The sequence below is a fragment of the Lissotriton vulgaris genome, chromosome 8 (assembly GCF_964263255.1).
Source record: "Lissotriton vulgaris chromosome 8, aLisVul1.2, whole genome shotgun sequence".
NCBI classification, from domain to species: domain Eukaryota; kingdom Metazoa; phylum Chordata; class Amphibia; order Caudata; family Salamandridae; genus Lissotriton; species Lissotriton vulgaris.
In genome coordinates this window covers 50,009,221-50,024,509 of record NC_141696.1, presented here as the reverse complement: position 1 = coordinate 50,024,509, position 15,289 = coordinate 50,009,221, and the positions used below count along the sequence as shown (strand labels likewise).

Here is a 15,289-nt window from a genome sequence, read left to right as displayed (position 1 = left end):
TACATTCACTTACCAAGCACAAGCAACTACACAAGCTGCAAACAGACACACAACCTACAACAATCCAAACAGCAAAAGCCTGGGACAAGACAAAAATAGAGAAGAAAAATAAATTAATACCACATTTCACAAACAATATAACAATTAAAACAACAACACACAAATTTTCCCCCCAAATTGAAATTCGGCCAGATGGGCCATCAAATAGGGCTTATACCAATTGGGATTAGATGAGGTTTAACATCAAGACACTGGTTAATTTTTAGAATTTCTTTTTTTTCTGCCTGACCCCTTTGGTGCCAGTCAGTCTTTTGCTCCTACCAGTACCCCCATCACACAGGGGCAGTAGGGACATTCATACACCTTTTGTACGTGTGACACATACAACACATTTACAGCGCCAGCCGCCAGCGCCATTCAAGGGCCCATCACTTTCACACGCCCACATATCTGACACAGCAACTACAGAAAATGATGGACTGCGTAGAGTGTCACTCAACTAGCTGTGTGTGTAGTGACCAACAGAAAGTAACTACTCACACACCGCCAGCCGAGTGCCAGTCCACCCACACCACCATCCAAGCACCAGACCATGCACACCGCCAGCCAAACACCACTCAGCGCACACGGACAGCCAAGTACCACTCCACGCACACCACCAGCCAAGCGCCACTCCACACACACCACCAGCCAAGCACCACTCCGGGCATAGATAGCCAAGTACCCCTTCACGCACACCGCCAGCCAAACACCACTCAGCGCACACCGAAAGCCAAGTACCCCTCCAGACACACCGCCAGCCAAGCACCACTCCACGCACACCGCAAGCCAAGCGCCACTCACCGCCAGCCAAGCACTGCTCCACGCACACCATCCAGCCAAGTACCACTCCCCACACACCGCCAGCCAAACACCACTCCGTGCACAGACAACCAAGTACCACTCCACGCACACCACCAGCCAAGCGCCACTCCACACACACCGCCAGCCAAGCAGCACTCCGTGAACAGACAGCAAAGTAGCACTCCAGGCACACCACCAGCCAAGTGCCACTCCACACACACCACCAGCCAAGTGCCACTCCACACACACCGCCAGCCAAGCACCCATCCGTGCATAGATAGCCAAGTCCCCCTCCACGCACACCACCAGCCAAACACCACTCAGCGCACACCGACAGCCAAGTACCACTCCACACACACCGCCAGCCAAGCACCACTCCATGCACACCGCAAGCCAAGCGCCACTCACCGCCAGCCAAGCACCGCTCCACGCACACCATCCAGCCAAGTACCACTCTCCACACACCGCCAGCCAAGCAGCACTCCATGCACAGACAGCAAAGTAGCACTCCACGCACACCACCAGCCAAGCGCCACTCCACACACACCGCCAGCCAAGCAGCACTCCGTGCACAGACAGCAAAGTAGCACTCCACGCACACCACCAGCCAAGTACCACTCCCCACACACCGCCAGCCAAGCAGCACTCCGTGCACAGACAGCAAAGTAGCACTCCACGCACACCACCAACCAAGCGCCACTACACACACACCGCCAGCCAAGCAGCACTCTGTGCACAGACAGCAAAGTAGCACTCCACGCACACCACCAGCCAAGCGCCACTCCACACACACCACCAGCCAAGCAGCACTCCATGCACAGACAGCAAAGTAGCACTCCACGCACACCACCAGCCAAGTGCCACTCCGCAAACACCACCAGCCAAGCACCACTCCGTGCACAGACAGCCAGTTACCACTCCACACACACCACCAGCCAAGCGCCACTCCACACACACCGCCAGCAAAGCAGCACTCCATGCACAGACAGCAAACTAGCACTCTACGCACACCACCAGCCAAGCGCCACTCCGCAAACACCGCCAGCCAAACGCCACTCAGCGCACACCGACAGCCAAGTACCACTCCACACACACCGCCAGCCAAGCACCACTCCACGCACACCACAAGCCAAGCGCCACTCACTGCCAGCCAAGCACCACTCCACGCACACCATCCAGCCAAGCACCACTCCACACACACCGCCAGCAAAGCAGCACTCCGTGCACAGACAGCCAAGTACCACTGCACGCACACCATCCAGCCAAGCGCCACTCCACACACACCACCAGCCAAACAGCACTCCACACACACTGCAAGCCAAGCGCCACTCCGCACACACCGCCAGCCAAGCACTACTCCTTGCCCAAGGGTCGCTTCCTAAAAACAAAATTTAAATTCCCTGGTGCTAGTGGGCATTTCCTGCCCCCCCTGGGAGCAAAACGGCAAAACAAAACGGGCCAATTTGCCCCCAGGGTGGACAGAAAAACAAAAACACAATCATGGCCACCTGGAAGCGACCCTTACCCAAGGGGTCGCTTCCCAAAACAAACACATTGCCCCAACAAAAATCCCTGGTGCTAGTGGGAAATTTCTGCCCCCCCCTGGGGGAAAAAAGGCCGAAAAACAGGCCGATTTGCCCCCGGGGGGGCAGAAAAACAAAAAGTAAATATGAGGCCACCTGGAAGCGACCCTTGCACAAGGGGTCGCTTCCTAAAAGCTAAAAACAAAATTCCTGGTGCTAGTGGGCATTTTCTGTCCCCACTGGGGGCAAAACGGCAAAAAAAACGGGTCGATTTGCCCCAAGGGGGGACAGAAAAACGTAAACAAAATTCATGACCGCCATCTTGGCTCCAAAAATCAACCCTGGTGCTAGTGGGAATTTTCTGCTACCCCTGGGGGAAAAACGGATGAAAAAACGGGCCGATTTGCCCCCAGGGGGGGCAGAAAATCGAAAATTATATTGTTGCCCACCTGGAAGCGACCCTTGCCCAAGGGGTCGCTTCCGAAAAGCTAAATAAACAATCCCTGGTGCTAGTGGGGGCATTTCCGCCGCACAATCGCGACGCTGTGCGCGATCGTGAGGCAGAAATGCCCTGCAAAGAGACATCAGAGGAGAGGAAAATCTCTTTCCTCTCCCCTGATGCCTCTTCGCTGCCCCAAACCCCCGCCAGACATGAGAAACCCACCTTGATGCTGGACGCGCAGGAAGCAAATGGCTTCCCGAGCGCAGGGAATCCCTGATGATGTCAGCGCACGCCGTGCGCGCTGACGTCATCAGAGATTCCAATGGGGGGGCAGGGGCGGCAGCGGAAGCTCTTCCGCTGCCGCCCCCAGCAAAACAACCGAGATCGGAGACCCTCGGTGGGAGCGCCAGCGCTTCCCCCAAGGGTGGGGCTGATGACGAGCTGGCCTTGTCATCAGCGCACGGCAGGTAAGCGCCATGACGAGCCCAGCTCGTCATTAGCCCCGAAGGGGTTAAGAGGAGTCAAGCTCACACAATCCCTTCGAGAATCTTGCCAAGCAGAATGTAGAAAGCAAAGTCCAGTCCTTTCACTGCCCAAGACAAAAGCAGCAAACAGCATGCCAACACAGCAAAGCACACAGCAAAGTGGTAGTCCCTCCTGACTGCTTCTCCAGCTCGTCTACTTGGCAGAATGTCCCCTTGGCCCAGAAGATTTCTTAAGTTATGATTTCAGTACTTATACCAATTTCTGCCTTTGAAGCAGGCAAACTTCAAAGAAAAGTCTCTATAGTGCACAAGACTATGCATTTCCCTGACCTGGCTCCAGACATACTACAGGGGGGTGGAGACAGCTTTGGGTGAGGACAGGCACGTCCCTATTCAGGTGTCAATGGCAACGCCTCCCACCATTCTAGCTCAGGAAGACACATCAGCCTGGTGATGGGCCATTAGGATATGCAGGATACACCTCAGCTCCGTTTGTGTGACTGTCTAGAGTGAATGCACAAATTGCCCAACTCCTACCGACAAGGATTTCACAGGCAGGCAGAGGCACAGAATGGCAAAAGATGCCCACTTTCTAAAAGTACTAAGAGAAATGCCAATACTGATCACCTTTCAATCATCCATTTGCAACAAGATCACACAAACCAATTGCTATGATCAATGCTATAAAGAGAATTATTATTTTATTTTAAAATTGTTTTCAATTTTTGTTCTTTGAATGTTTTTTGAAAATTTGATACATTTAAGAGTTTCCTTATTATTCAATATTCACAGGAATCACAAATGTGCCATCAGTGGCAATTTGTAAAGAAGAAGTACCTGGTGTACTGGTTTACATGAGTCATGGCTGTGTGTGCTCTGTGGTAATTGGGTGTCCCAATGAGAGATAAATGAGTTTGATTCAGTTGACTTTACTGTACAGCTGTTGTCAGGGACTATTTAACTTATTGAAAATTTCGTACTTCATTAAAAAAGTAGTTTGTCCTGGTCAAGCAAAACAGGTCCTGTATTCGATTTTAACTTTCTCCCTCTCTCTCTCTTGCAGAATCTTCTTGACGTTGGGCCCACTGTTTCCATCCGCTGGCAGATCGTGGATCACAAAATCCCCCTCTTCGCGAACATGAAGGATATCCTGCAGAGTGTGGCAGAGAGCTTTGATGCTCACTACTGATCTAGGCTCAGAACGCTTCAGACAACTTGTCATGGCTGGACTTTAGGCGATATATGTCCAGTATCTCTTCAAGGGCATCTCCGTCCATGGACCAGGCTCTGAAAGATCGAGCCCTTCAGTATTACAACCACCCCTAATTCATTCCCTAAACCTTATCTTTCTATTTTTATTCACAAGCACTTACTGTGAAATGATTCCTGAAATCTGGCCAAAGGCCCTGGCGCGGTGATCTCTACTGTTCTAATCATCGCTGATGGGGACTGATATTCCATCATTCCAATGCTGTGATATATCGTAAGCTTAGACGAAGTCCCCACACAGCCATGCGTCTCGTTGCTTACCTTATCTATTTTCATGGTTGTGATCTTCATGTCTCTTACTTGATGGACTTCACCAGGGTTCTCATCGCGTGCCAAGCAAACATTAATAAGACTTGCACCTCTGGACTGCTGAGTTAGGTCACTACCTAACCATCTCTGCGGTGAGGGGAGGGGATATAAGAAGATCTCCTCTGTGCAAGATGGAAGAGCCATGGTAGGCCCTGGTCATGTCACACCCAGCAGGGGATGTGACGCTCCTACAAAGCTCACATTCCCATTGATACCTAACAAATCGCTTCTGCATCCAACATGTGGTCTTCTACTGCATCTTCCTGCAAAGGATGAGGGTGGGCACTGAGCAGGCTACTGTGGAGTTTCCATGCTAATGATGCAAAGGACATAGCAACTGCCCTGGAGTCTCCATGCTAATCAAACAAAGGACATAGCAGCTGCTCGGTTGTCTCCATGCAAATCAAGCTGCACTGGAGTCTCCATGCTAATCAATTAAAGGATATAGAACTTGCTCTGGAGTCCCCATGCTAATGGAGCAAAAGACATAGCAGCTGCCCTGGAGTCTCCATGCTAATCAAACAAATCACATAGCAGCTGCTCGGGGGCCTTCATGCAAATCAAGCTGTTCTGGTGTCTCCATGCTAATCAGGCTAAGGACATAGAAACTGCTCTTGAATCTCAGTGCTCATTAGGTTGCTCTGGAGTCTCAATGCTAAGCAAACAAACAACATGGAAGCTGCTCTGGAGTCTCAATGCCAATCAGGCGAAGAACATAGAGGCTGCTATGGAGTCCCCTTGCTAATCATTCTAAGGACATATAATCTGCGCTGGAGTCGCTATACTTATCAAGAGAAGGACATAGAGGCCGCTCTAGAGTGTCCATGCTAATCAAGAGAAGGGCATAGAGGCCGCTCTAGAGTGTCAATCCTAATCAAGAGAAGGACACAGAGGCTGCTCTGGAGTCTCCATGCTAATCAAGAGAAGGACATAGAGGCCGCTCTAGAGTGTCCATCCTAATCAAGAGAAGGACACAGAGGCTGCTCTGGAGTCTCCATGCTAATCAAGAGAAGGACATAGAGGCCGCTCTAGAGTGTCCATGCTAATCAAGAGAAGGACAAAGAGGCTGCTCTGGAGTCTCCATGCTAATCAAGAGAAGGACATAGAGGCCGCTCTAGAGTGTCCATGCTAATCAAGAGAAGGACATAGAGGCTGCTCTGGAGTCTCCATGCTAATCAAGAGAAGGACATAGAGGCCGCTCTAGAGTGTCCATGCTAATCAAGAGAAGGACATAGAGGCTGCTCTGGAGTCTCCATGCTAATCATTCTAAGGACATATAATCTGCGCTGGAGTCGCTATACTTATCAAGAGAAGGACATAGAGGCCGCTCTAGAGTGTCCATGCTAATCAAGAGAAGGACATAGAGGCTGCTCTGGAGTCTCCATGCTAATCAAGAGAAGGACATAGAGGCCGCTCTAGAGTGTCCATGCTAATCAAGAGAAGGACATAGAGGCCGCTCTAGAGTGTCCATGCTAATCAAGAGAAGGACATAGAGGCCGCTCCGCTCTAGAGTGTCCATGCAAATCAAGAGAAGGACATAGAGGCCGCTCTAGAGTGTCCATGCTAATCAAGAGAAGGACATAGAGGCTGCTCTGGAGTCTCCATGCTAATCAGTGCACATGCTATCACTGAAACAAAATGCGTATGCTCAGGCTTTGTGAAAAAGGCGTTGAAACTCTATTGTGTTACATTAAGTAAACAAAAGGGCTTTCGGATTTTACCACCACATCATTGTAAACACCTGCTTCCTAGCGATTTGCTGCTCCCCAGCCCGCCCCCAGTGGATGACTCCTGACCCCGCCACATGCTAAAGCTCAAGTAAAGTTCAAAGTAAGAGTTGGGAAGATGATCTGTAGCACTTTCAACACCCCCACTACATGTCCCTAAACAATGGTAATTTATGTCATATAGTTCTAACATAGCTATTTAAAGGAACCCAGGGTAGAAATGTTTACATCCGTGCAGTGAGATACAATCACTCTGAACAGACCTCACATTAGCGGAGTTATTTTCCTCTGTAAAGTCTTTGGACTGGGCAGTCTTTGAGGCAGTAAGCTGTGTTTTCTTACCTTCGGCTTTGCAGGTAACTTGAACATTTACCTATGCAGTGTAAAACATAAAAAGAGGAAAATACATTTTTTTCAGTTCGCTTGTTCCAAATGACATTTTTTTTATTAATTGTGAAATTAGGATTGGTGGACAATTGAGTATTAATTTCAGAGGAAGCATGGAGATGTTTGTTTACATTTTGGGAGTAATAACATAACGTGTATTTGTAAAGCGCACATTCACCCAGAGGTATCTTGGCGATGAATAACAGATGTTCATTGTTACCCAACTCAATGGTATTCATTTTATTGTCCTCATATGGATGAAAGGCTGAGTGGACCTGCAGGGATTTGAACCTGTGACCATGAGGTCGAACACATGCCACTGTAGTGGATGCATTAGTCCACTGAGAAACCAGACCAGGCTCATTTTACGGTGGGTGTAAAAACAAATGAGAGATTTCTTTGCTACACAGTTATGTTTTATCTTCTTACATTTTTTTTCCATGTGCAAATGATGGATGGTGTTGTGTGCACTTGTGTATCACATCAGACCGCTATTTGCTCTTTTGTTGCACGCAGAGAAGGTGGCAGAAGAGTGCTCCTGTTTTACCCAAGAGTAGAGCTGCTTCCCCTGGTTTTTTTAATCTGCAGAATTCCAGTCGGGATGCACTTGCATGGGTGAATCTTTGTCCCTGGGGTCTGCACTCCATTTTGATTTAAGTGCACTATTATTTATTTTGTTTTATGCTGTTCCAGATTCCATTAGGAACTGTTGGTAAGTCACTCCCAAATGTGTGTTAATTAGAGTTTGGCAGACAGGGTACTCCGTTGCAAACACAAAAGTCACTTGCCCACAAAACCTTCTGTCTGCCTGCCCTATTTTGAGATGTGCCGAGATTAAGTATTTATCGGTAGAGATCCCATTGTCTCAGTCTAGAGAATACTTCCTCCGACATCCAGAGTACGGATTATTTGAGGGAGGACATTACACTGTCCGCCGTATTTGGGGTTTATAGAATAATGTATTTTTTACCTGTCCATCACCACCAGGAAAAACCTGCTGGCCAGGAACAGGAAAAAACAATGATGGCCTTTAGGTTGTTGTGGTCATTAGTTTCTTCTTTTTCAGAAACAAATTCACGCTTTGTGAGTTTATTTATGAAAAACAAAACTTTCCAAAAGTTTGGTGGATGGCTGCCCAAACCAATGGAGACCATCCAGAAACATTCTTGAAACATTGAAAGGGACCACTGTGACAGCAGTTCCTTTCAATATACAGAGATGAGTCCTGAACCCGTGGTCATTTCCAAATTTGGCAGGCTAGTCATTCCGGAGGAAGAGGACTTAATGTGGAAATTCTCACCAAGTCTAAACGCTTCATGCAGTTCTTACCCATGCTTAAGGGCATGCTCAAACCTGCCCCGTTAAAGCTAGGGTGGTAACACCTAGGGTGGAGAGGCAATACAAACCATCCCCTTGTAACCCTAGTAATGCTATTTATATCAAAAGCCAGGGCCTTCTTGCATACTGGCAGCAAACAGAGCCTCAATCCAAGCGTAAGATGATGCACTTCTGGCTGATAAAGAACAAATATTGATGCAGTGGGTAAGAGGTTAGCTTTAGGGGCAGCCACTCATGGTGCATAAGCAATTCTGTTAGCCTTTTCTCCCATTATGACAGTTGCAGTGGGAGGGGGCAATAAAACACTTTCTCAGAGGGCAAGACCATATATAACACCATATGGAACATCAACATTTGTTGTGCACTCAACGCCGTGGACACATCTTCTAGAGGCATCAATACTAGCATTCTCCTTAGACACTACACTTGGCTTTGCATCTCCAGGTTTGAACCTGATGTCCAGCAGCATCTCCTCAATCTCCCATTTAATGGGCAGTATCTCTTTGGCTCCCAGGTTAACAAGCTGCTTGCCAAAGTAAAGAAGGATATGAAGATTGCAAAGTCTATGGCAACCCTACAAAGTTCAGCGGCTGGAGGCTCCATTATCAAGTATCAACCCAGGAGAGGAACCAAGCCCACTAGACCCGCCTAGCTGCAGTCTTACTTGAGACAACAGGGAATTTTCCAACAACAGGCCTATGGATTATATAGGGGGTACAGACAAGAGTAACAGCAGGGGCAAGGGCAGAGGTGGGTCCAGTAAAGCATTCACGTCTAAGCAGTGACTTGACCAACCTCTCCCTCAATCACACGCCACCTAACAGGGAGAGCATACAAGATTTCCTCTCACTGGAAAGAAATCACATTAGACAAGTGAGTTTTAGCAGTGGTTTCCCACGGCTTTACCTAGATCTTCTCACATCTTCTCACAACACTCCCCCCACAGCCATTTCTTCAGCACAAGTCATCTCTGTATTCTTGAAAATGAGGCACAGGTGCCTCTCCAAAAAATAGCAAAAAAGGTGCAAAAGTTCTCATCAAGACAGACAACATAACCGCAACGTACTACCTATAGAAGCAGGGCAGCACATACTATCCACGTTTTCATAACTAGTACAAGTGATTTGGCATTGGGTGATCTGCTATGGAATACACCTTGAAGCGGGACACCTTCTGAGGTTGGACAACAACTTTGCAGACCTGCTCAGCTGAATGCATCAGGTTTATGAGAGGGGAAAGCCACCTGTAATGTTTTACAAAGATATTTCCAGCATTGGGATACCCAGCAAATAGACATGTTGACCACCCTCAAAATCAGAAAATGCCCAATCTTCACTTCCAGGGACCAACAGTCCATAGATAATGTAGTCAGCAAGACTCATCCTCTAAACATTACGTCAAAAGCATTTGACCCAACACCTATAAGACCTCCACTGGCTCCCAGTCAAAAAGAGGGTCACCTTCAAGCTCCTCATCCACACCTACAAATCCCTCAACAACATCGGACCCAAATACCTCAACGAGAGAGTCTCCTTCCACGTACACAAGAGGAACCTCCGCTCCACCGACCTCGCCATGGCACTGGTCCCTCGAATCCGCAGAAACAGAGCAGGCTGTGGAGGTTTCTCCTACATCGCACCCAAGACCTGGAACAAGCTCCCTGTGAACATCAGATGCTTCCCAACCCTACACAAGTTCAGGAAAGACATCAAGACCTGGCTCTTTGACTGATCCAGAACTGCCCCACCCCCCAGCACATTGGGGCCGTCATGGGAGACGAGTGCACTTTAAAAAACCCTGAATATTTGATGGAGTGTGGGTGAATAGGCCAGGCATCTTTGCCTGCCTTTTTGCTCCTCTCCCACTTTTCCTGTACACGGTCAGGAATATGAGACAAACATCCCTGACACCTATCCTGGTGGCTTCCACCTTGGCAGGCGTATCTGTCAGCACCTGTAAGAAGTTCCACCTCAGACCAGACCTTCTCACGCAGGCAAAAGGCAAGATCAGACATACAGGCCCAAAACCGCTCAACCTAGCAAACCTGGCCCCTCCCCAGAAAGACATGATCATGCTATCGGAAGCATGTAGGCTCACTACACAGCGCTGCTATGCAGCAAAGTGGAAAAGGTGTATCCACTACTGCATTTCCAAAGACCTGAACCCACTAAAGCCTAACACCCAGGACATTATCTGCTACATTTTACATCTGCAGAAGTCAGACCTCACCTACACATCAATGCACCTACACCCAGCTGCGGTTGCAGCATCCATGAAAAACAAGGAACATTCACGCTTTTTAGGATTCCGGTAAACAAGGATTTAATGGAGGGTCTTAAGACAGTTATAACTCCCAGAATGCATTCTGCCCCTGTGTGGAGGCTTAATCTGGTCCTCAGGAAATACAAAGGTCCACCGTTTGCACCTTTACACTCACGTCCCTAAAGTTAGTTTCATGGAAAGTGGCCTCCCTGATGGCAATTACTTCCCACGGGTGCCTTAGTGAACTGCATTCTGGTTCACAAAGATATGTTTGTTCTCAAAAACAATCCGAAATGTATACAAAAAATAGTATCACTCTTCCACCATAACCAGACCTGGAGCTCCCAGTCTTCATCATTGCAGAAACAGCTTACACTCATTAGATATTGAAAGAACAGTTATGAATTACATCAGCAGGATCAATCCCCGGGCAAATCTAACCAGCTCTTTGTTGCCTTAGCAAAGCCTCACAAAGGCCACCCATCTCGAAAGCAAGTATTGCAATATGGAAGTCAAGTGCATCCAAACCTGCTACCAAAAAGCCAAACATGTTCTACTAGTGCCACCCAGGGCAAACTCCACCCATAAGAAATGGTAAACTATGACTTTTAGACTTTCTTTGTTAGATGCTAACATCTACAAAGCTGGCACCTGGTCAATACCACACACCTTTACCAAAAACTACTGTGTTGTACTTTTAATGCACTAGCAGGCTATGGTTGGCCAGGCAGTCTTGAGGACCTTGTTCCAGACAACTTCATCTTCCACACTCTAGTCACTGCTTATGGAGGATACTCTTTTACACTCTATGTGTGGCATGGGTGTCTACAGTCACACATGCTATGAGCGGAAAATGTTACTTACAATGTAAGCATCTGTTTGTGGCATGTTGTGCTGTAGATTCACATGCGCCCACCCTCCTGCCCAGAAATTCGTGTTGAAGGCAGATCTCTTCTTTATTACCTAGCTGACACTGAACCAAATCTTTAGTGCACCCTTGTTCACTCACTCAACACTCCCTACACACTCTCACCCACGTGAGAAAAACAGTCTAAGATGGAGTTGTTGCTCATGGGCATTGTTCACTAAGGGATGCCCCATGTCACATAGCTTTACTAGAAAGACATCTATAATGAAAAACAACCTGCAAACATCTCAAATACTAGATGGCAGGAGTATGCAGAGCAGATGAATCTATAGCACTGCAAGCTATGAACAGACAGATGCTTACTGGATAAGTAACATTTTCCTTTCTGACTGCTTTTTCTTTTCTATTTACTACTTCCATAGTGCTGCACATTTTGGGCCATAGAACAGAAAGGTGTACTGGTGGCAAAAAGTTCAAAACTATTTTGCACTATCTTTGTGCAATATGGAACTGAAGAAACACATTTTGCTCTAGTTGATATACCTGAGAGTGGAACTGAAAAATGAAACCACAGCTAAACATATGCAAAATATTTATATTAACTCCAAATAAATATTTAATGCATACACGTTTACTTAAATCCATTTTTGTCCATGAATAACAGTAACTTAAAAAAACATTTCTATTGCAGTCTATGCTATTTATGTGATGAAAATGGATATATTTCGCCTCCATCTTAGCCCCAGTTTCAACATTTAAAAAAAAAAAGAGAAATGCATTTTTTCCATTAACTTTCATGAAAGAACAACAAAAACTAAGCACAATCATTCTCTTACCTGTTCACCACTGGTGCCACAGTTTATGTTGCTTCATTTTGTAACACACAAAAAACAAAAATGATACAATGGATTAATCCTGTTTATGGACCATGGAAAAATGTATCTGGTGTATGACTTAGCTTTTAAAACTGCAGACCTTTCAATTTGAAACATTTTACTTTATTCAGTGACCAATCTTTCTGGCGTCATGATATACTCAGGAACTTAAATATTTAATTTGGTGGACATTTATGTACAATTGTTCTTTAATAAATGAATTGCTAACAAGAAGATAATAGCATGTGTTTTTGTACTGGCTGGATTATGATTTGTGCTTTTATAATATTGAGATGGTGGTCATAAAAACTTGTTTTCCCTAGTTTTGAACGCTTTATTTTTGTCAAATTAATGTGTTGTTATTTTAATGATTACTGCGGAAATTCCTGGCACCCACTGAAGACCACTTTCAAACACAGACTGAAATGGCTACCAAACTCCTGGCAGAATGACCGACATCAGAAAGTGCCTTATTGAGAGTTTGCCTGCATTTGCTATTATTATTTTACAGTCATTAAGGTTTACAATGCCCGGTGTATAATTAATGTATTTACTTATTGTTCGTGCATTTACAAAGTAGAAGTAATTAGATTACTACATAAAAGCAAGGGTACAAAATCTTAACAGCTTTTTACGGAGAAAAAGCAATGAATGTTCTGGAGTAGTGAACATGAAACGTGTCATGATGAATATCTCAAACAAAAACACAAGATTAAAAATCTTAAAAATTCAAAATCATGTAACATATCATACACCCACCCTGCCTCTTCCGTCTCACACAGAACAGTCCAAATAACTGGATGGCTCTTACATGGTGCAGAGAAACCTATTAGAATAAGCAGCATTTTCTTATGTTCTGTTGTCAAACAAATTACAGTGTATTTTTCTTGTGCTTCTGGGTTCATTGATTATGGCAAAAAATATTGATAGAAACTAGGGTAGCACGGCAATTAACAGTGGTCAACTGGCAGTTCTTTTTTCGGTGGTAGATGGAGTGTAGCACAAAAGTGTGCATCCCTCCCTTTATTATCATTCCAACCCCCCAGGGGGCGGCCAAAGCCCTGCAGCACCTAGCTTTATGCAGGTGGCAGCATGGAGTTGGGCTCATGATCTGGCCTTGTAACCCTGTGAGTGGCCATCCACCCCACAGACACCCACAGCAATTTTTTTGTAATGCCCACCACAACTTTTCTTTACTTGTTGCTGACAGCCAATCAGAGCCCAGAAAAAGCCCTGTCAGCAAATCAAAAAGTCTTGAATTTTTTATTTCAGCCCAACGGTCAAGATATCTATTCATTCTGAAGCTTAATTACTTCAAAACTACTGAAGGAATTAACACCAAATCACAAAAAGCATGCTTTCTAGGTAACAATCTACCTTTCTGCCAAATTGGTTGCAACCACCACTGTGTAATATATATACTCCTCTCTTAATATGAGAGTTAATACCATGGTTTGGATTGCCTACTTCTATTGAAACAGACCAAGGAACTCTTTTTTAAAATTAGGTCTTAAAATTGTTGTGTACTGATCTGCAAATTGAACAAAAGTTTCACTGTGGTTAATGACCACAAGCATCTGCTTTTTTAGGAACATAAAGGACACCATGAAGTCTAAACTTGCCAAAGTGTGTGCCTTGACAAATCCTTAATGGCCTGATACTCTCATACTGATGAGCATCAGAAGTACTGCAAAGAAAAAGACTGGCCCTTCGCCCCTTGAAGTCCTGATGGGCAGAGCTATGCGAACCCCATATGTCCCCTCAGCAGCACTTGTATGGATACCTGATAATATCGTATTGGATTAATGCAAAGGTCTGGTTGATGTGGTGACTCTGTCTCTCATCTTGTTACTTTGGCAACCACATTGACAAAACAAAATCAGGGGCTTATTTACAAGCCCCTTGTGCCGCAGGTACGTCACTTTTTCCCATATTAAAAGTGACACATCAGGTGTGCAAGGGGCTTGTAAATAAGCCCCTCAGTGTCACAAACTGCAACCAGGTGACTGGATCCTAATTAAGAAGTACGCCACTTCTGCAAGAGCTGTCTGGAACAAAGATGGAAAGGGCCACACTAAATCGTGTGGCTTCTGTAAGGTTGCTGGAAGTCCACAGTGGATCCATGCAACTTACACAAGAAGAGTAAAGACAGCAGATGAAGAAGTGGTCATAACAAGGCCTGGGCAGAGTTTTACTTTGAGGAACACCACGCAGTGCTGGAAAAACTCCACCACGATCCTGTAGTTCCGCCAGCTGCGAAGTCTGTTAATCCGAGCTGCTCGCACTGATTTTTTTATCGCAGCTGTAAAAGCAGCGCAAATGGCACTACACGTTGCACCAGAGGGCGCTGCAGCTTTTTTTACTTACAACAAGGGGTGGTGAGGGACAGAGTCTCTGAATTAAGCAGAAAGCTCTCACCCAGTCAAGAGATCAGGGCTAGATCCAACACCGTTTTTTAGCTCACTGCACCATCCCAGTTTCAGAACCTGGCTGTATGCAAATTAGTCTGTTCCTGTCCCAGTGCATGATGGGAACAGGGCAAACCAAACTACAAAAGCCAATTCTTACACTGGGAAGGAAACAAGCTCCCGGGGACCGGTTTCTGGCATTACAGCCGTCTTCGGCCCGGTTTGCTTGAATCCTGATGGTGCAATGAGCAAGGGTCTCACATCTGAGAATACCCTTCCACGCTTAGGGTGGACAAAAATATTTACAACAAGGGGTGGTGAGGGACAGAGTCTCTGAATTAAGCAGAAAGCTCTCACCCAGTCAAGAGATCAGGGCTAGATCCAACACCGTTTTTTAGCTCACTGCACCATCCCAGTTTCAGAACCTGGCTGTATGCAAATTAGTCTGTTCCTGTCCCAGTGCATGATGGGAACAGGGCAAACCAAACTACAAAATCGTTTTTGGCCACTATAGGTGTGGCAGGGTATACTCAGACATGAGTCCCTTTCTCAC

General features: G+C 46.3%; 1 protein-coding gene across 2 annotated transcripts in view; it reads left to right on the top strand.

The window, feature by feature from the left end:
* The window catches only part of LOC147693358 (transient receptor potential cation channel subfamily M member 2-like), a 624,327-nt gene extending 611,771 nt beyond the window's left edge, over positions 1 to 12,556 (top strand). For both annotated transcript variants that reach the window (XM_086933682.1, XM_086933681.1), the window contains one exon: positions 4,357 to 12,556. In XM_086933682.1, coding sequence (XP_086789808.1) covers positions 4,357 to 4,482 — 126 coding nt within the window. In that variant the 3' untranslated portion in view covers positions 4,483 to 12,556. The remainder of the gene's footprint in view (positions 1 to 4,356) is intronic.
* The last annotated feature ends 2,733 nt before the right edge of the window (positions 12,557 to 15,289 follow it).